At 41.8% G+C, this 22,651-nt stretch overlaps 2 protein-coding genes across 4 annotated transcripts in view; one reads left to right on the top strand and one right to left on the bottom strand.

The window, feature by feature from the left end:
• The first annotated feature begins 290 nt into the window (after positions 1-290).
• sap30l (sap30-like) lies at positions 291-19,254 on the top strand. Of its 3 annotated transcripts, none has more exons than XM_028983098.1 (5): positions 291-901; positions 1,575-1,697; positions 3,229-3,327; positions 3,834-3,945; positions 18,903-19,254. In XM_028983098.1, the coding sequence occupies exons 1-5, from the start codon at positions 716-718 to the stop codon at positions 18,986-18,988; spliced, it is 606 nt and encodes a 201-aa protein (XP_028838931.1). In that variant the 5' UTR covers positions 291-715; the 3' UTR covers positions 18,989-19,254. The 3 variants fall into 3 exon arrangements, with proteins under 3 accessions (XP_028838931.1, XP_028838932.1, XP_028838933.1); XM_028983099.1 differs by lacking the exon at positions 18,903-19,254 and adding an exon at positions 4,031-4,721; XM_028983100.1 differs by lacking the exon at positions 18,903-19,254 and having other exon boundaries at positions 3,834-4,721.
• Positions 5,296-22,651, bottom strand: part of slc8a2a (solute carrier family 8 member 2a) — a 44,207-nt gene continuing 26,851 nt past the window's right edge. The window contains exons 8-14 of the mRNA XM_028983097.1: positions 17,144-17,247; positions 15,200-15,312; positions 15,079-15,117; positions 11,392-11,491; positions 10,373-10,639; positions 9,855-10,233; positions 5,296-5,866 (exon numbers count right to left, since the gene is read on the bottom strand). Of these exons, the coding sequence (XP_028838930.1) occupies positions 9,857-10,233; positions 10,373-10,639; positions 11,392-11,491; positions 15,079-15,117; positions 15,200-15,312; positions 17,144-17,247 (1,000 nt within the window). The 3' untranslated portion in view covers positions 5,296-5,866; positions 9,855-9,856. The remainder of the gene's footprint in view (positions 5,867-9,854; positions 10,234-10,372; positions 10,640-11,391; positions 11,492-15,078; positions 15,118-15,199; positions 15,313-17,143; positions 17,248-22,651) is intronic.

Genomic DNA, 22,651 nt, shown 5'->3' with positions numbered 1-22,651 from the left:
AACGTTCTTTCCTCTGCTTCATCTTCCTGAAAATACATCGAATGTCTAGAGACGCTGCATCGTTTCAGAAAGAACAGCTTGAATACAGACTCGGCAGACGAAAAGCACCAGGGACGTTGCGTGAGGCATAAAGAAACAAGCCTGGCGTGAAGGAAGGAAGTCCGACGTGTCAGATGAATGGCACGTCCAGAGATCAATCGAAAGGCCAGAAACGAGCTGAAGCCCCGCCTTCTGCGTACATCGACCAATAGAATCGCTGCCACGGGACTTCCGTCATCGCTGCAGTGCACGCTCCATTGTACCGAGGCTTTCGGAGCAGGCTGCTAATGCTGCTGGACGCTGCTAGTCAGCCCATTCATTAAGTTTTCCAAATTTCCTGCTTTTTAAGAGACTCTTCAGCTGCGCTGTAAACACGAGCTCAGCACGACTAAATGCACGTAACACGCGTCCTTTTCGCCGGGGCCGGTACGTTTATTTGAGGGCTTTTCTAACCGGTTAGCAAACGTCGCTAATTTTAGCTTGTTGGTCGGGCAGGAAACTTTGTCGCGTAAGCAAACCGCACGAACTTGAAAATGTGCGACTTCGTGAAGTTCTTCAGGCGTTTGTAGGAAGTTCGCGTCTCGCGTCCGCTGCACAACTTCGCGACGTTCGGCGGATTGTTCGCTAGTACGGGCCGGCTGAGTGAAGAAGTCGCCCGGATTTCGAGGGCTCCATTATGAATGGGTTTAGCACGGAAGAGGACAGTCACGACGGGCCGCCTGCTCCACCGTTTTATGGGCAAAGTTGTTGTTTGATCGATGATGGGGAGCGCTGCGGCCGATCGGCTGGAAACGCCTCCTTCAGCAAGCGGATACAGAAGAGCATTTCCCAAAAGAAGCTCAAATTGGACAACGACAAGAGTGTAAGTACGAGCAGCCCCCCTCTCTCTCTCTGGAACCGAGGCCCAAATGTTCCTCAGAACATGCTGACTCCACACACGCTTATCAGATGCTCCTACAGGGACAGGGGGACGCAGAACCTGCCAGGCCACTACCGCCCCTGTACTGTTCGTTTTTACGTTTACGCCCTTATCCAGAGCGCCTTACGACCAGTAGTGGGAAGTGAAGTGACCGCAGCACAAAAATCTCACTCTGCTTTTAACCATCACCCTTGGACAGCAGTGTCCGTGGCACCGTGGCGGATCGGGATACGGGTCCGTTTCCTGCCACCAGGGACAGTCCCCCTGGAGACTCTCAGGGTTCAGTGTCTTGCTCAGGGACATGATGGTAGTAAGGGAGATTTGAACCTGGGTCTTCTGGTTCATAGGCGAGTGTGTTACCCGCTAGGCTGCTACTACCCCGGTACTCTTCATTTTTACTTTTTGCCGCTGTACATCACTCCGTGGAGGATTTTGATTGCTGTAGAATGTTTGTATGTAAGAGATTATAATCCTCTGAATGATTGTGAGCAGGATTTCTGTTTTTCTGGCGCAGCGTTTAACTGACTGGCTTGCAGGTGACCCCGAATGACCCCGACCGCACACTAGGACAGGAGGAAGAGGGTTACAGTTTATTAAAAGTCTCATTTTGTCACAGGTTCGACATCTGTACATCTGTGACTTTCACAAGAACTTCATTCAAAGTGTTCGGAACAAAAGAAAGAGGAAGACCAGCGATGATGGTGGGGAGTCTCCCGACCACGATGTCGAGGTGCCTGAGGTGAGGGACATTTCACAATTTTACTGTAACATTAAGTGACGCAACTGAATAGATTGAGGAAGTTAAATACTAAATGCTAGAAATGTCACATTGTCATTTCATCCCATGCCTCCGGATGTGGATTGTTTGGAAGAGTGTGCAATATTTCATATCATGTTATGTCATCTCATATCCTTATAACAATATATATAATTCACACCCTTTAAGATTTTGTCTGATCGCTTTTAGCTCTTATTACACATTTGCTGTGATGTGACACTGCAGAAGCTCACAGAGACAACAACTGCAGATCACAGCAGGCCTGTATAGTAGGAAGTGGGCATGATGGAACATCTGGACTCATCAGACCACATAACCTTCTTCCAATGCTCCGGAGTCCAATCTTTACACTCCCCAGCAAGTTTAAGCCTTTTTTCAGATTTGCTGAAAATATATAATACTCTGATTCCCATGAGATTTGGCTTCAGTTTCTCTCAGTTAACCACCCACTAAACGTGTAATGGGCCGAGCATCTACCCGAACAAAACACAAATTAACAGGAAAACGGCAAAAAAAAAAAAAAATCTTGCTGGCCTGCATGCTTGGAGACTGGGAAGGACAAATCTGCAGATTACAGTGGTACCTGCAGTTTGGGTCCTTATAGGGTCAAAATGCATACTTTGGAGATTCCACCTAGATATTTCTCCTCTTGTACAAAGGAGACATGAGATTTGTCATTTTCTCAGTCATCTTCAAAAATTAAACTAAGATCTTGTAGTTGATGTGATATATTGCGAAAAAGGTGAAAGTGAACTGATTGTCATTGTGAAACACTGCAGCACAGCACATGGTGACACAACAAAATGTGTCCTCTGCTTTTAACCATCACCCTTGGTGAGCAGTGGGCAGCCATGACAGGCGCCCGGGGAGCAGTGTGTGGGGACGGTGCTTTGCTTGTCAAGTTAAATACAAAAGTGACAACTTTTGTATGCATTAACATTGTATTTGTGGGGTCGGGGACAAGTGTGATCTTTGACAGAATGGCCATTATTGACATTTTCCTATGGGATAGAAATGATGTGAAATGTCCATGGAACGTACTGACTTCTTCTGTTTTAGACTTTATTTGTTAACATATACATTCAAAAGTTTTCCATTCAACGACATAAAAATAAGTTTGGAGTCCTTTCAGGTGGGGTTCTTTCAGGTGGGGCAGTGGTGGCCTAGTGGTTAAGGAAGCAGCCCCGTAATCAGAAGGTTGCTGGTTCGAATCCCGATCCGCCAAGGTACCACTGAGGTGCCACTGAGCAAAGCACCGTCCCCACGCACTGCTCCCCGGGCGCCTGTCATGGCTGCCCACTGCTCACCAAGGGTGATGGGTTAAATGCAGAGGACAAATTTCACTGTGTGCACCGTGTGCTGCACTGCTGTGTATCACGTGTGACAATCACTTCACTTTAACTTTAACCATAGGCTTGTAAATGCAAACCACACACAAACCAAATGATGCTATGATCACGCTCTGAAGGGCTTTACTGCGCCTGTTTTGCAGGTGGATCTGTTTCAGCTGCAGGTGAACACACTGCGACGCTATAAGAGGCACTACAAACTCCAAACCAGGCCTGGACTCAACAAGGCCCAGTTGGCTGAGGTAGGACACCGATCACCATGTTGAGATTTGTAAAGGGGGTTTTATGTGACATCTTTATTTCTATGTGATTTAGAAAATCATATACAAATGTGAAAAACGTGTTTATTTCCATGTTGGTGGTTAGCATATACTGGAAGGCAAGACAGCTGAGGTGTGTAACCTGATGGTCGTTCATGCAGACAGAGTTCATAAAATCATGAATCTGTAGACTGGGAGGGTGGAGACTTCGTACCGTCCTGGTCCGGTACTATGCTGGAGCCAAGAGAACGAATGAGACCTTGTTAACGCTAGTGCACAGACTATTGAACAAATGTGTTCTTTGACATTCTGACCTTCACATTCATTCTTTTTAGTTTTTAAGTTTACCAGAGTGAATCAATAGGCAATGCCTCTCCTATAACGGCTCTTTAGGCTTCAGGTTCTGTCAGACACCGGTATTTTATTCATGGTGAGTAGAACAGGATTCATTTGCTGTTTAGTAACTTGCTCTTCTCGTGTGTGTTCAGACCGTGAGTCGCCACTTCCGGAATATTCCAGTGAATGAGAAGGAGACGCTCACCTACTTTATTTACATGGTGAAGAGCAGTAAGAGTCGACTGGACCAGAAACCAGATGGAGGTAAACAGCTGGAATGAATCTGACAGATGAATGCGATGATTGATGGATGTGCAAACAAAAAAATTGGCTCATCACACAAAAACAGGAACGGCAACTTTCCTGGGAGCGTCTCGCAATGACTTTTAAGAAACTCCAAGACTCTCTGTGCCAAAGGAGAATAAGATGGTGGCCTGTGCAAGATTGCTCTCCTACACTACAGCACTGTGTGAATGCTGATGATGATGATGGGCACTCATCTCACACACCCTCTTCTGCTCTTCTTTCACTTGTAACTTTGTAGACATTTAATGTCACTCAGATTTATGCTTTTTGTTGACTGTGTGTTAATGAGAACAACTTTGGTATGTTTTTCCTCTTTAATGTATTCAAGCTTTTGAAGAAACTCTTCTAGAAACATGAATCTGTTACCTGCATATTAAAATATTTGTCAGTTGTATTTTCCTTCACAGAGAACATTCTGGCACCAATGACACTGTCACACTGTCTCTTTCTTAGAGCTTCCAAGTGTAGATATCGTACAGCAGTGATAACGACTCTCCAGGATGGTAATTCTGTGTGCCATGTCGGCTCACTCAGACTGAAGAGCGATTGGAGGATTTATATTTCCCCACCACGCAGGCAGTTTGGTTTGCAGGTTTCAGTCTCATTGGTTTTTCTTTTCAGGACTTTTAACACCACGACTGCTTCTGTGGGTTTGTTGTACTTGGTAGATCACATGTATTTAAAGACACCTGCTTACCTACTTTAATTAAATCTATTAAACTAATTCAACAAAATCTCTTGGTGCCATGTTTTATTTTTAATTATGTGAAATTGATCGGAAATCAGTCGTCACTGGTGGCCTTTCTGAAGAAGTGGCTGCCACTGGCAACACGCTGAAAAATAATAATAATATTTAAAAAAATAAAAAAGAATTTTTTTTTTCGCTGAGCGCAAATCTCATGTGCTTTTATCACATCATTTAGTTGTGCCCTCCTGTACCACTGGATGTGAAAGTGAAGTGATTGTCATTACGATACACAGCACACAGTGAAATGTGTCCTCTATTTAACCATCACCCTTGGTGAGCAGTGGGCTGCCATGACAGGCGCGTGGGGACGGAATCTTGCTCAGTGGCACCTAATTTTCACTCTTGTAAAATGACATCATATTTAGAAATGTGGCTTTAATTCCTGCACTTCGGATTGCATGACTATTGTGTGATGAGTGATGATGTGTTGCCACCTCACAAAGCAGGACATTGTAAATTAGATGCTAATTTTACAGTTGTATTGAATATTGTTGTCTCTCATGGGAATCAGAGTATTATATAACTACAGTTGCAGGGCGTCAGAAACAACGATAGTGGTGTTTTTGGATTTTTTAAAATTGATTTATTGTTTGTTGATTTGCAATCCTGTTGTCATCAGTTGGATCATCATTTTACAAGACCATCAGATTTCAAAATAATGCATTTTCCACATTACAGTACCAACAAAATTCATAATCATTTTAATATATTTATACAGTTGTTGTGTTAAGGTGGACTGGACATTTTAGTGGACAAATGCTCCTTCTATACAACAGAAAGCAGCAGTCTCTTGTTCCACTGATATATGAACAAGAGTAATTTTTACACCAAGTGATGTTGAGTGTGTGTGTGTGTGCGCACGCGTGTGTCTAATGACCACACACGTCATCAAATTTAGGTAACAAGGCCTGATGTTCGTGTAATTCATTCTCAACATTCACAGAAGCTTCTGACATGTTTCATTCCCTGCTCAGTCCACTTGAGACTTCAGAACAGCAGGGCCATATCCTCCGTTAGAAGAGTGAGAGAACAGCAGCACTCCACAGGTAGATTATGAGATAAGGAAATGTTGCCCTGAAGTCTCCAGTTCCTTTAGCTGCATGTCTTTGTTCTGTTGCACTGAGATTCTATCTGCAAAAGAAGAAAATCTGATCACAGTGCGATTACACAAATAGCTGGAAAACGAATGAAGACACCACACACATCATTGTATGTGATTTGGGTGTTCTGGAGTTAGCTGGTGCTACAGGTATGGGAGGGTGTAAGTGCCTTGAAAATAAATGAAATGGGATAACTGCGCTCACTACTGGCATGGTAACCATTATAAATGCAGGGAGACATTTTGTTACTGTAGGCTGCACAATGGAGCAAATTTGTGTTCCAGTGGGCAGATGTGAGATGATATGAGAGTTAAGGCCTCATTCACACGGATGTCTGAACCAGGCGTTTTTCTGGTGGCAGGTGAACGTGGACTGAATGCCAACAGTTTTTCTGCTCATTGTAGCAACTCAAAGCGTCCACATGAGGGTTCAGCACCAGCGTCAAATGACTGCTGCATGCAACATTCCCAACACGCTAAACAACAACGAGCATTAAACAGAGTCATACAAGCACCAATCAAATGTTCAGAGGGGGTTCATTTCGAACGTCCAAACTCCTAACCGGAGCGACACTGCACTCAGATCAGTTTGCAGTCACTACCAGCACTTCTTTTAACTAGAATTTTTATACTGCTGCCAGAAAATCACCAAACAATGTCGTCGCGATCTAATCGATTAATTTCAACCCCCCTATTGGTCTATATGTCTCCTCAATTAACACAAACCAATCCAGGAACTCCACAAACCAATCCAGGTGAACTCCTCTGTGACCTCTCTACATTTACAGCATATAGCAGAAGTTCTGTCTTGTCTGGAGTGACGTGTCAGTGCTCTCTTTCTTTTCCAGTTCTTCCATTAAGTTTTATGCTTTTTTTATGCTGATCATTGGTTCTGATATGTAAGAAGATATCTTGCTGTTGTTTCCTGGCTGACTCCATTACATTATTGTGTGCATACAACAAGTAAAAGGCACAGATTAATCCAAGAGTAATATGAGTTTGAAGGGTAATCATATTTATTTTATTACTGTAAAAAACGACCATGTGGTGTGAGAGAGAACAGAGTGTGTAGAAAAACTCTTTCTCCCTCCACACAAAAGCACTGTATTCAACCACTCCAACTTGATGTTACCTGGCAGAAAGAGGCATGGCACAATATAGGTTAAAAATGAACAGTTTCTAATTTATTAACACCAGTAAATAATTATTGTAGTTACATGTGAATATTGAATGTAAAAAGGTACCAAGGTTACAGAGAAAATAAAAATGAGAAGAAAGAGTAAAGGGGGAGAGAGAGAGAGAGGGAGAGAGAAAGACTCAGAAGCCTTCTGGCTTCCGATGGAAAAACCCCTGAGCAAGAAAGCTCAGTCCCTTTTTCCACATGTGAGCAGACCTTTATACCCCTGGCCTACAGGAAGTTGTCACTGGCCTACAGGAAGTTGTCACTGACCAATCAGAACCTGTTGTTTCTGATGTCACGCCCCCGGTGCCTCCCATTTGGGGAAGACAAAGAGAGTGAGCGGTCCTGGCGGCTGACACTTCACACGTTGCCGTCAGACAAAAGGCATGTAAAACAGAGGTGTTGAATCTTCACACACAACTATTGACACAGGAATGTCTCAGACAAAAGTCATGTAAAACAGAGGTGTTCAATCTTCACGCACAACTATTGACACAGGAATGTCTCAGACAAAAGGCATGTAAAAAACATGCTCCTGTGATGTCCATTCTTACATTACTTAGTATCAGAAGTAATTAGTTGCATTACGTTCAATGCCTTCACCCCCATAACAGGGTCTTACACATAGCCTCTTATACGATTACACCTAAATTAACAAAAACCTACAAACTGATTATAAATCTATATATTAAAGTATGGCAGCATTTTTATCTCCTTAATTTTACTATTGCTGCAGTGTCATATACAGGTCCTTGTCAAAAAAATTGCATATTGTGATAAAGTTCATTATTTCCTGTAATGTACTGATAAACATTAGACTTTCATATACTTTAGATTCATTACACACATCTGAATGTAGTTCAAGCCTCTTATTGTTTTAATATTGATGATTTTGGCATACAGCTCATGAAAAGTTCCCATCTCAAAAAATTAACATATCATGAAAAGGTTCTCTAAATCTAATCACCTGAATCAACTAATTAACTCTAAACACCTGCAAAAGATTCCTGAGGCTTTTAAAAACTCCCAGCCTGGTTCATTACTCCAAACCGCGTTCATGGCTAAGACTGCAGACCTGACTGCTGTCCAGAAGGTCATCATTGACACCCAAGCAAGCAAGCAAGAAATGAACAGGCTGTTCCCAGAGTGCTGTATCAAGGCACCTCTGTGGGAAGGAAAAAGTGTGGCAGAAAACGCAGCACAACTAGAAGAGGTGACCGGACCCTGAGGAAGATTGTGGAGAAGGACCGATTCCAGACCTTGGGGGACCTGCGGAAGCAGTGGACTGAGTCTGGAGTAGAAACATCCAGAGCCACCGTGCACAGGCGTGTGCAGGAAATGGGCTACAGGTGCCGCCCTCCCCAGATCAAGCCACTTTTGAACCAGAAACAGCGGCAGAAGCGCCTGACCTGGGCTACAGAGAAATGAAAGCAAAATTTGCATGTCATTCGGAAATCAAGGTGCCAGAGTCTGGAGGAAGACTGGGCAGAGGGAAATGCCAAAATGCCTGAAGTCCAGTGTCAAGTACCCACAGTCAGTGATGGTCTGGGGTGCCATGTCAGCTGCTGGTGTTGGTCCACTGTGTTTTATCAAGGGCAGGGTCATTGCAGCTAGCTATCAGGAGATTTTGGAGCACTTCATGCTTCCATCTGCTGAAAAGCTTTATGGAGATGAAGATTTCATTTTTCAGCAACCTGGCACCTGCTCACAGTGCCAAAACCACTGGTAAATGGTTTACTGACCATGGTATTACTGTGCTCAATTGGCCTGCCAACTCTCCTGACCTGAACCCCATAGAGAATCTGTGGGATATTGTGAAGAGAAAGATGCAAGACCCAACACTCTGGATGAGCTTAAGGCCGCTATCGAAGCGGCCATAACACCTCAGCAGTGCCACAACTATTCCATTGAAGCAGTCATTTCTGTAAAAGGATTCCTGACCAAGTATTGAGTGCATAACTGAACATGATTATTTGAAGGTTGACTTTTTTTTTTTTGTATTAAAAACACTTTTTTTTGCTAATATGCTCATTTTTAGAGATAGGAATGTTGGGTTTTCATGAGCTGTATGCCAAAATCATCAATATTAAAACTATAAAAGGCTTGAACTACCTTCAGTTGTGTGTAATGAATCTAAAATATATGAAAGTCTAATGTTTATCAGTACATTACAGGAAATAATGAACTTATATGCTAATTTTTTTAGAAGGACCTGTATTTTAAGAAATTGTTGGAAATATTTCTTCATTTGAATATTTCCACTTATTCCAAATATTCCTCTCTATCTCAACCCATGTCATTGATCTATGGTCTGCGCATGTTGTGGATCTGCTGTGTGTGCATGTCTTGGATTAGTTACTGTCATTGCTTGACTTTGCAGGGTACTCTGGTTCCTTTTTCTGGTCCACAAATGTAAAGTGATTGTATTTTGTGAAACACTGCAGCACATGGTGACACAATGAAATATGTCTTCTGCTTTTAACCCATCACCCTTAGTGAGTAGCACTTTGCTCAGTGGTACCTTGGTGGTTCTGAATTCGAACCAGCAACCTTCTGATTATGGGGCCGCTTGGCCACCACTGCCCCGCTAGGCCACCACTGACATGGTGTTGATAGTGTGTGTGTGTGTGTGCTCCTGATTGCTAGATTGTGTACACCTATCTTGCTAAGTATAAATCTACCCTGCTTGTGTCTTGTCCCTGTCAGGTCATTCCATTGCAGTTGACAAAATAATTCAATTCCTGCAAAAAGTTTCATCAGATGTTTTACAGGGTATTCGTTGTAAATCATGTATTTTTACAACATTTATGCATATACTGTTAGTCTGTTAAACATCTCACCTTCAAAAGCCAGTTATGTGGCAGTAAGCCTCGAGGCTGGAAAACAGGATGTAGAGGAACCAGAGTCCAAAGAACAGGAGTGTGGTAAGTATCCTTGATACTCGGGGTCCACCCAGCTCACCACCAGTGGATGGTCTGCGTCGGAGGAGAAGCACGCCTATATTGATGAATGCAAATATGGTGAAGAGGGTGACCGAGAATGCCAGGGTGCCAGGGTCCACAAGAAATTCTTCGCCCTTGACCTCCCAGTATATGGCTGCCACTGACCACGCAACTCCGATACCAAGGAAAACGTTTACTGCATTGCTGCCTGTCACATTTCCTACTGATGCATCTGCATATTTGTCTTGGACTGCTGCAACTTTACTGGCAAAAGTATCTGTGAAGAGGAAATACGATCATGGAAATGAAAGAATAACAACATAGCTACAGAAAGCAGCATTCGGTGCATGGAAAAAATAAAAACTTGCTATTATTGCCTAATGAAAATATGTGTGTGCACACATATGCAGACATACCAGGTATGGAGGTGCCTAGGGCCACAAACACCACTGCAGTGACAGAGTCTCGCAACCCTACTGTGCAGCCAAAGTGGGATGCAAGGTCACCAATAACAGCAGTAAGAAGGCCAATAATGCAGATAGACACCACAAAGCAAGCCCATCCATTCCAGTACTCGGTGGGTGGCATAAAGGCGAACAGAATCTTCCAAAATACAGTAAAAACATGAATGAAGTAGTCACAGCAAGACGGACTTCGGCCTTCTTCCCCTTCCTCTCCTTCACCTACAGGAAGTAACAGATTTAGCACTATTGAAAAGTTTATTTAAAATTGTATAATACACCTGGTAACTTTTAAACACTTGTAACTTTGTAAATGTTCATGATTATGAAACTTATTTTTTAAATCATGTCCTATGGATAGGTTGTGTTAGGTTTCCTCTATGTTTTCCAGCAGAAGAGGTTTGTCATGGAAGATTGGTCCAATCAGGAACATTGACCATGAATTAATTTCTTTAAAAACATTTTAGAAGTTTACATTTTGAAAAAATTCCTTCAACATATCCATCTCAAACACTTAAATCACACATTGGATGTCGAAGAATGAAATAATCATGTCCAAAATCTAACAAAATGACTTTCTGCTAGTTACTTAAAACCAAATATAAACCAAAATATAAATCTATAATATAGGCTCTGGCGTGCTTCAGAAAAACAAAAAAGTCTGACTTTGAGCCTTTAAATCCTTTAAAATAAGCAATGAGTATTAAAGGTGGTGCTTGCAAGCCTTTTTTAAGTTCTCTCAAATGCTCAAAAAATTTGCAGCCAGTAGCCTTAAATTTGTACGTTTTCCCAATTTTTTTATTTTTTACAGGGTGGATGTGTACATGTACAGACATATTTTTATTAAATCTACAAATCTATTGATTATGACCATTAACCATGCAGATATAAATAAAAAGTAATCTAGGCCTTACTGCGGTACACATAGCAGGCTTGTGTGAGTTAAAAAGGGACTCCGCTTGCTTCATACAGACCTGCATTTACTGTTACGGCTTCAATAAACTGCTCCTTCCAAGAATGTGTGCCAATTACAACAGCCATACTTGTGTCCTTCAGCAGCTGATCCACTGTAGCCTGAACAGCAAAATGACAATGAGATTAATTATTTACACTGTGTAACATATTACATTTTGATAGAATATAAAAGAGCATCAGTTACATGATTTTAAGCTCTGATCACTTAATACCCTTTACAGGATGGAGCACATTGGTGCTGATATGAAAATGTATTTAAAAAAGTTAATTTTTTGTCAATAAGAACAGGCATTATTACCAGATGAGTTTGGATGACAATCAAATAGTTTTCCCAGCTGATATAACATGCATGTGGTTATACTAGAGTTAACTAGAATTTTACTGTTTTTTTTTCAGTCCAGCTTGTGTTTTTATATTACAATTATTATTATGACCTGCATAATAATACCGTTTTTATTAACACCAATTCATAAGCATAATTACATGTATATTTTCAGCAGATGTCTGAGTATAATGTGTATTTATTTTCCCGTAAATGAGCGTTAGTGTTTTCAATGCTATGCTAGTTCGTCATGCTGCATAGTAGTTGCCCATTTCATGATGTGCCAGATATACTAATTTATTTTGTGTATCTGTTTATTTCAGGTCTGCTCACTGGTCTTTTGCATAAAGTGAAAAAATACATTTCTGGCTCGTGAAAAACCAGTGTTCACACAGGCCTTTTAAAATCGAAATATTTCCTATGAAAGAAGGTTCTGAGTTCTTTAAAATTCTTTAGTTACATCTAGTGGAAGTTCATTCTAACACCTAGGATCCATAACCAAGTAGATCAGGGGTCAGCAACCTTCAACACTTTTCACAAAAGAGAAAGCAATGGAAGCCGAACATTCTTTTTGACATGTAAAATGAAGATAACACTGATTATATTATTTTTACTTTAATGCTTTTGGGGCAGTGGTGGCCTAGCGGTTAAGGAAGCAGCCCCGTAATCAGATGGTGCCACTGAGCAAAGCACCGTCCCCACACACTGCTGTCATGGCTGCCTACTGCTCACCAAGGGTGATGGTTAAAAGCAGAGGACACATTTCATTGTGTGCAGCATGTGCTGTGGAGCAGTGTATCACAATGATAATCACTTCACTTTCACTTAACTTTTATGTTAAGAACTAGGTTAGTGTGTTGCTAGTTCTATTTTATTTATGGATGGGTTGGAGTGGGTGAACATGGCCAGAATGTCCTTTTAGCTAGACTAGAAAATCACCCAGACAAGTCTAAAAACCTAGCTGGACATGTTTGGTGAAGAGAGGAGATCTAGTCACCCTGACTCTAATGATTTTAAATGATTAAAAATCTAGTCACCCTGACTCTAATGATTTTAAATTATTACAAATCTAGTCACCCTGACTCTAATGATTTTAAATTATTAAAAACTAAATATTGCAAACAACTGTTTACTCACCACAAGAAGTTTCAGACTATAATTGAACAAACTGATTAACAGCTCTGGTGGGGGTGGCCAGGCGGGTATATACGGCATTAGGTGGTAGTAGCCTAGTGGGTAACACACTTGCCTATGAACCAGTAGACCCAGGTTCAAATCCCACTTACTACCATTGTGTCCCTGAGCAAGACACTTAACCCTAAGTTGCTCCAGGGGGGACTGTCCCTATAACTACTGATTGTAAGTCGCTCTGGATAAGGGCGTCTGATAAATGCTGTAAATGTAAATGTAAATTTTCCCATTTGTGACTCAGAAATTAAACACATTGCATTTTAATGTTGCAAAATCACATTAATCTTCAAATCTTCCAACTACAATAAAAAAGACAGCTAAAAATATAGTACACTTAAATAATTATTTATTTTCCAAAGCCTCATGGATGAAAAGAGCGACATAAAGATGGAAGAGCCACATGTGACCCTAGAACCACTAGATGAAATTATTTTAAAGCAGCAGAGAAGTACAAATGAACAAACCCCAAAACCATAGGCATGGCAATATATTTTTGTTCAGTATTCTATATTTCATGAAAATTTCCAATTACGGCAAACATGTTGGATTTTCCATTATACTGTCATGAGTACTGGGACACCCTTCCATATCATTTTATAAAACCAATGAATTATACTGTCATAGGATGCCACCTGTACAAGTCCCCATGTAAAATCTTATCAGATGAGGGGGCGAGGCGGGCGGCAGCAACCACAGGGCTCCTGCCCTGCTGTGTCCTCCCACTGAAGGACCCGGACCCCATGGCTTGCTCCCAGATGTGGTCCTGCATGGTGGCCTCGGACCCTCCAACCTGCACAGACAATTCAGGGCAGACCCTCCCGGATACGTGCAGGCCCTGTCTCAGTGCAACCAGCTTCTCTCCCTGCACCACGCAGGGAGGCGGTCCTGAACCCTCCGGCAACTGCTCATCGCACCCCAGGCTGGTGCCTTCTGGGCATATGCAGCCCCTCTCGCTGCACATCCCTGGTGCCAGTGTGGGCGCTTCGCCAGACCATCTGGCCAGCCCCTTTTGCATCCGTTGGGACAAGCAGGCCCTCTTCCTGCCTGTCCCAGTTGGGTCCTCATGCCTCTCAGGGGGCTCTGTGGCACTCTGGCCCTCTGGGGGCGGGCCCAGGCCCATTCCTGGCCCGCCCTCCTCACCAGCTACTGGAGGACCCAGCTCCGTTGCTTCCCCATCCACCCTCCCCTCAGGAGGAGCCCCCCAACCTGAACTGCACCCCACAAAATAAAACTTTGGGGGAGCAACCCTCCTGGCTGGACTTAGGGGTACTTTGGGGCGTGTCCACCTCATCCCAGACTGCCGCAGAAGGGTCCAGGCACCATGGGTACTTCCCACGGGGGGCTGGGGGCGTTGCTGGAGATGGTGGTGGGCGTGTAGGGTGGAGGGTGGTTGACGTCCTTTGCAGCAGGTGGGGGGGGGGGGGGGGGGGGGGGGGGGGTGCTGGTGCTGCACTGCCGTTCTGCTGGGGGACGTCTGGGTAGAGCTTACCCCCGCGTTGCTGTGTTCCTCCTCGGTGTCACGGACCTTGCAACGATCATGGATGGGCGCGATGGGTGGAGCCATCCCGGCACGACCACCCAACTCGCGTTATCATTGCTCTCGTCGTTGTCCGTGTCTTGCCAGTCCATGGGGAGCCTTGCCAGCAGAGCGCAGAGTTCCTGGACCGACATGGTGAAGATCGTGGGGGTCGTATCCTCTGCGCTTTTTTTTATTTTTAGGCAGCTACACAAGCTTAAATTGACCATGCCACTTGTGCACTTGCATTGGTTTAGTCTTTCCTGTTACATTACGTAGGAAATATATGCATGTTTCTGAATATGCATGTTCCGTATATGAGCTGATCATCTCATTGCTAAAACCACAATTAAAGTATTAGATAGTGAGTGAGATACATATTGCAAACCCCTAGTACGATGTTAATGTTCCAAAGTGAACAATGATGTTCTTGAAAAAAAAAATGTTTAATTTAAAATATTCACCCGACAAAAAGCACCCAGTGACCAAATTTTACACATTGCACATTAAAGCGCAGATTTAATTATTCATATTGAACTGTGCTCTGTGAACCACATCTACCAGTTACCCCCTGAATAGTGCTGTTATAAAAGGTCAGATTTTTCTCCCCACATTCCAGCATACAAAATCCCCACAAGCAGAGTAGATCTACTTTACCGCATTAAGCGTTCCATTGGGACACATTCCCTGACGAAGCTAAGAGAAAACAATTAAAAAGCATGATTAATGACCTCTTACAAACAAATTGTACTTATAAATGTTAGATTTTCACATCCACCTTAAATTCCAATGAGTCTTCTATGATGACTTCTAGTCTGCTGTACTCCCCCAAGATTGGCTTCCCCCTTTCAGCTATACATTTTTCCTCTTCCTGCTCAGGACTGGCAGAACCTGTGAAAGGAGGAATAACAACAGATTGTAGAAGATGCCTGCACAAGAAGCCAGAAGGAAAGCATTGTGCTAGTGTGACCTTGAGAGACTGAGATTATGGTTCAAATGTATGCATATTTTGGCCAACAAGGATATCTGTTGGTTATAGATATTTCTAATGAAATGAACAGTGATGGGAATGAATGTTGTTGATAAAACAATATCAGTTGATAAAAACCATCAACCATTTAGAGACTAATGAAAATGCATAACTGTTACTTAGTACTTTATTAAAACGATTAAATCTACAGTGTTTTTCTTGTGACATAAAGGACATCAATAACCATTATTATGGGATGGTAGTAGCCTAGTGGGTAACACACTTGCCTATGAACCAGAAGACTACAGAGTCACAGGTTCAAATCCCACTTACTACCATTGTGTCCCTGAGCAAGACACTTAACCTTAAGTTGCTCCAGGGGGGGACTGTCCCTGTAACTACTGATTGTAAGTCGCTCTGGATAAGAGCGTCTGATAAATGCCGTAAATGTAAATGTAAATGCATTATTCTATGACTTACATTTTACATTTCTGAGTGTGCTAAGAATGGTTCATTGTCTACACAAAGATTTCAGCAATTATAGTAGTAACCAAAGAAGTTTCAGATAAACCTATTTGTCCCAAGAGATGTAAACATATTATAAATAAAAATATTGTAAAATCATCAAAGTAAAATACAAATTTTGATTAGAAGCATATTCATAATTCAGGAACAACAGTTCATACCTACAAATAAAGCCATATTGGTTTTGTCACGCTGATGTGAGGGCACGAGGCACAAGTGCTTGACAAGAAAATCTCTTTATTGGGCCTAGACAATATTTTCAGTGTCCTGGTTTACCATTAGAGGAAGTCGAGTACCACCAGGTGTAACATAGTTTGAGAACCACAGGTCTACAAGAACAAAATAAAAAAATTCTCACTATGCTGGCAGACCAGTTTGCTAAATTTCCTTTCTTGTTCTTATTTCTATAATGATTTCTTCAGCGTAGATGCATCCTGAGAAGGAAATTGTGGAAGGCAATGCTGAATTATGGGAGCTAATTAGATTGGGAGCCACTGATCTTAACAGTCCAACTAATAGTGTATTTAGAGCAATAAATATTTATGCTGTCGAACAATTAGCTAAAAACTGATTCATTATCACTCGTCTGCATTGGTTGAATTTTATAACCCAGCAACACTGGTTAACTTCAGCCCCAAAGCCAAAGTCTGTTCTGTTCTTTAATAAATATGTCCAAGTAGTATACTTGTGCCTCATGCCCTCATTATGATATGACAGTGTCAATGAGGATAACATAGATATTGCCTTAAAGGCCGTTACTAATGATTTTTTTTTTTTATTCCATACATGTACTTCAGTATTCGGCAAGTTACTCCTCTAAGTAATGAAGTTACTTTTTACTAATTGTGCTCTTTTTACTTAATATTACTTTATATTACTTTATTTATTACATAATATTGGAAGTCTTTAATTGCATTTGTCATTATATTACTATGGATCCACTATATATTACTAGATTACCCACTTTCTCTGAATTTATAAATATAAGTATAAGTAAATCAAACTACAATCAGTGTCAGCATTTCACGTTGCTTCTAGATGCTTTAAAAAATATGTACTTTGTCCAGTCAGCCAAATGTAGTCATTATATTAAAATACAAAGTTTACAATGAATGGTCACGTTTATTGCATTTTTGGGATGAAATCAAAATAATGAGAATACTGAGTAACACAGTTCTTCCCGACACTGTTCCTCAATTAGGTACAAACATGGAGGCAAACACAAACCTGAGATTCCTCTTTGCAACCATCTGGGTTCTTCAAGGACAATAAAAAATGTTTCTTTCTTTTCACTTTCCTCCATGTTAATTATGCGCACTGTAAATTTCTGACTGAAAAGAAATAAAAACAAAAGTACACTTTTAATTTAGTAGCGGGATTATCCGAAAGATCTGAATTTAAAGCACATCCCACTTCATAAATTCCTGATATCATACTTTTGATATTGATGGGCACATTCGCAGCCATCAGGAAATACCTGGGCACAATAGTCTTGATAGGAGTTTTTATGTAGGAATTCAGTTAAATTTCACATTGACTTGTCCAGATGAGGGCCACAATGGCACACGAGATAAAACCCCAAATCATATTTCCAACACTAGTAAGAATAAGATATACCCAGATATTTCTTGTAATCTGAAAATATAGATATCCAAAAATTTAGCTTTTTATTTTAAATACTGTATAATACAAAACTGCAGTAAGTGTATTTTGCATTATATAACAAACTGAAGCCTTTTAATAAAGCAAAACAAACAACAAACATAATTTACACATTTTAGGACAACACACATCACACAATCAATTTCAAGCATTTGCTGGACGGTGCAGAATAATAGCTGGATCAAGATTTTACTCTGCTAAATTTCTCTCTACCAGTGCTACCAGCATTGAAGATGAAAAGTGGCTGAATCTACCAGCATGACAATGATCCCAAACACACTGCCCTGGCAATAAAGAACTGGCTACATAAAAAATATAACAAGGCTTTGCAGTGGTCTAGCCAGTCTCCAGACCTGAATCCAATGGAGAATCTGTCCTCAAAACATCACAGATCTTGAGAAGGGCCAAAATACCAGCTACAGTGTGTACAATCCTGAGAATGTTTTTAAACTGCAGGAACAGGGAGACAGGATAGAGGGAAAGATGACTGCAGCACAGAGACATCCTGGATGGCATCATATTCAACTTCAGGTTGTAATTGCAGCCAAAGGTGCATCAACAAAATATTGAGCAAAGCCTGCTTATATCCAAGTCCTTTCTCAGTTTTTTCATTTTTAATAAGGTCAACTTTTGTTGTCATTATGGGGTCTGAGGGAATTTTTTTAAATCTATTTTTGAATAAGGCTGTAACATAACAAAATGTGGAAAAGTGATGCACTGTATATATCCATTGTTGTGGTCTTCTGTCACCATCATCTTCATCAACACCACTGATGAAAACTGCTGAGTATTGTTGGTTGTATGTCAGTTGGTTGTATGTCAGTATTTTCACCAAACATGTGATTGTGATGGATCACCCATCATTGTATTGATTGTTTTAAGTCTCACGCTCTGTTAAGTTGTGGGTGTTAACATGCACGCCTGTTCTCTGTTTTTGAATGGGTGGATTTTGTGCATAGGCACTTTCATTGGCCGTACGTGTCAGCTGATCCAAACAGGAAGTGTGCCGTGATTGGGTCTGGTGTTTAGGGTGGTTGTTTGGGCTCGGAAGTAAGCAGTACGAACGTGATCTCTGCATTAAAGATTATTCCATGCAGAGCAGATATTTCCGATCGGTACACCAAACCCACCTTTCTTGGGTGCCATACTGCTTAGAGTTAAGTTGCGGGAAGACAGCACCCTTCGGGTATACAGAAGTAATAGCTGTTCCTCTGGCGCTGATGTTTTGTCTTGCTTTTTGTTTTGTATTATTTTGTTATTGTGAATTTGTTTCTTGGGTCATTGTATGTTAAGTGTAACCTTGCTTTGCCTTTTTGGTGCCTAGGTCAAAAATGGACCCAGCAGACAAACCACTCCCCAACAGCAACTCCCTCTGCCCAGCACAGGCATGTCCCACAATGTAGTAGATAAGTTCCAGTGCAGACTGGCCAAGACGATGACCGCTATCCACGAGTTAGCAAAGCAGAGGAGACAACTCACCCCTGCACCAACCCCTGAGGTGCCACCCTCCATCCTGATTTCCAGGCAGAGCTGGCATGTCAATAGAACCACCGAACCACAGACTGATTCAGCTTGCAATCTCCCTGGATAGATCTGCTCTCTGGGGCCTTTCCACCACTCACCTCCATTCAAAAACAGTGCAGTTGCCACATACAGTAATTAGTCCTCCTGATGAAATCACACAAAACTCTTAATATTCCCATGGATATTACCATAACAAAAACTGTTCATACTTGTATTGCTTCCAAAAGAACAGAGTCTGGAGATTCAATCTCCACAGACACGTTGATCTTAAGTTGCCACCACAGATTATGAATGGAATTGAGATCTGGTATCTGTGAAGGCCACTCCTGGACCCTGGCTTATGATGTTGAAGGCCATTTCTTCCTTCTCCAAACAAAAGCAACACCCATGTGCCGAAAGGGCTCAAATTTTTCACTTGCACACGCCCAGGTTAGTTCGCAACAGAATTTGTCACCTGGTACTTTGCATTGATGCACTGTTCAGCTCTTCTGTGAAATATTTGTAATTGGCAGTGTAGCCTTTGTCTTCACAGAGAGCACCCACTATTCTCTTTCTCCAGTCCACACTGATTTCATTTATTTTTTTTTGAATGATGAAATTACTTCTTACCACAAGTGTGGGAGTAGTGCAAGTGTTCAAGTGCCTGTTAACCACGGTTCCTAATGTAAGGTTTGATACTGATAGATTACTCAGGTGTGGTGTTTCAGGAAATCTATAGTTCAGGTGTGTTTTAAAAGCCAATTTTATGATTTGTCTTTTTGTTATGTTCATTTCCATTGGAATATTAAGAGTTTAGTGTGAATTAAACAGGGGGGCAAATAATTCTGACCTGTAAATCTTAGAAATGCTCACAAGTAATATCTGGCACTCCACATCCTCCAGCCTTTTCTTTGGAGGAGACTGCCCCTGCATAGATTATAGGAAACGTAATACCATTCCAGTGTAAAAGCACTACAGCACAATGGCTGCCCTGTAACAGATCTGCTGAAGGGGAAGTCGCAGCAACTGCAGTGGACATGTGAGGCACAGGGGGCTTTTGTACCGCCCCCATGCTGAAGATGCTGGATCCGACCAAGCTGTTCATTGTGGAGTTGAATGCCTCAGAGACTAGTTTCAGTGATCAGGTGAGCATTCCAAAATCTTTGGCATGGGAAATCGCAAAAATTCTGACAGTCCAGCTCACACTTGTAGCATTGGTTGGCGGGCAACACAGACCATGGGAACCGGGAGAGCCTACCAACAACCGTTAACCCCAGGCAGGTTTGCACTATATTAAGTGAGGTTAACAAGAAGGTGGTCAAATCATCAAAGTGCAGCTACTGGTACTACACTAGCCCACCTGGGACCACCATCTCCATCTGTCCTGCTGGAAGCTGCAGCCGCACTATATGGAGCCATACCGGATTTTACGATTCAATCTGATCCAATCACTTATACCCTTGAAGTCCCAGCACACTTGCACTCCACTCCCACTTTTCATGTCTCCCTTCTCAGGCCCGAGGCTGATTGTGCTGCCCAGACAGGAGGTGGAGGGGAAGCCAGCGAATGGATTACATTGCCTCCTAGACTCAAGCTGCTGGGGGAACCACCTCAGGTACCTGGTTGACTGGGAGGGGTCCTGAGGAGCAGAGCTGGGGTCAGGCCGAGGACATGCTGGATGACAACCTGCTTTGGGAGTTCCATAAGGGAACTCACACTCTCTCACTATTGCCGTATCCAATCTTTACTTTATTTTACTTGGCAGACACTTTTATCCAAAGAAGACACCAGCAATTCTCATTCGGTTTCCATAGATTGTGAGTCAAGTTAGCCCTGATAAGGCCTAACTTGCCAAGTATAGAACCTGCTAGGGAATTTGCTAAGTGCTAGACAAATATATATATATTTATTTTGTGAGTGTGTGTGTGTGTGTGTGTGTGTGTGTGTGTGCGTGTGTGTTAGACTCATTTGAAATACTTTTTTTAAACAAGTGAGTATTCTTAAAGGTGGTGGTAGTCCCGTCTAGTAGAATGGAGCAGTGTAAGTTGTTCCATCAGCCAGGGACAACAAGGAGAACAGATTCATTTGGGATCGGAGACCATGTAAAGAGGGCATTTTTAGTCTTACAAATCTTCTGTCTTGCACACGCTGTATGTTGGAGTTTTGTTTGTGAACGGATGCTGTCCTGTTTATGGGCTTTGCTCACGTTTGTTCTTTCTTTTTTTTTTTTGTGGGTTTCCAATAAACTTCAGTGTTCTATCCTGCATCTGAAACCAGCTCATTTTGCCAATCTATGTATGATCTATGCAACTAACTCTAGAACTGCTACACCACCTACCTTTTTTGTTACTATAAAAGTTATGGTAAATAATACTAAATACATAATAAATAAATAATACTAAATATGGTAAGTAATATAATACATTATAATAATAGTGCTTCTATAACAATTCCATAGACCAGTCTCTCTCAGGCAACCACTGCCCCAGCCACCACTGCTCCGATCGACCACGATCAGGTGCTCCATGTAAGATCCCTGTCTGAGGAGTCCAAAGAATAATCAGGAGAGTTCTCCAAGAGCCAAGAACCACTCTGGAAGAAGTTCATGAAGACCTTGCTTCAGCATGTACTGTTGTTTCAAAGAAAACTATGCAATGCACTAAACTGCCATGGCATCCATGCATGCTCACCTCACAAGACTCCATTGATGAACAAAAAACATGTTGAGGCTTGGTTAAAGTTTGCAAAACAGCATTTTGAGCAGCCTGTGGATTACTGGGAGACTATAGTATTGTCATATGAAAACAAAATTGAACTTTCTGGCAGTCATTCTACACACCATGTTTGGAGAAGAAATGAAGTAGTTTCAAAGAAAGAAAATCAATCACCTAACCTAAATCCAATAGAAAATCTTTAGAGAGAAGATCAAAGTTCATAAAAGGAACCAAGGAACCTTCAAGATATGAAACTTCACAATTTATTATGACTCAACTTATATACTTATATATATTCAATGTTTGGCTTGATGGCTACATCTGGTGGAAATTTTGTGTCAATAGCCCTTTTAGAAATTGCTGATGTGTCAAAAAAAATGCTGATGTGTCAAATACTTATTTTCCCTGCTGTATTTTCAATGTTCTCACAACCTTAGCCAGGACAACCTTCAAGACCCAAATCAGTCTGGTTTCAAAACTGCATACACCACAGAGATTTTTCTTCTAGCTGTAACAGAAAAACTAAATGATTATAGATCAGCAAAATGGTCTTCAATGCTAATCTTTCTGGACCTTCGAGCAGCATTTGACACAGTCAGCCACAAGACTCTTCTGACCATCCCTGGGAGTCTGGGAATTAGCAACTCAGCATGACATTGGATAGCTTCCTATCTGGATGAAAGATCTTACCAGGTGACATGGAACACATCTACTTCCCGCAAGCTCTCTACTGGTGTCCCTCAGGGGTCAGTTCCTGGCCCTCTCCTGTTCCCCTTTTACACCAAATCTCTTGGTGAGGTCATATCTTTGCAATATTCTATGGAGTGTGCTGTGTTTGGCCTAGCAGTTAAGGAAG

Source organism: Denticeps clupeoides, chromosome 6 (assembly GCF_900700375.1).
Source record: "Denticeps clupeoides chromosome 6, fDenClu1.1, whole genome shotgun sequence".
NCBI lineage: Eukaryota > Metazoa > Chordata > Actinopteri > Clupeiformes > Denticipitidae > Denticeps > Denticeps clupeoides.
The sequence above is the reverse complement of the archived record's forward strand: the minus strand, read 5'-3'. Positions and strand labels throughout refer to the sequence as shown.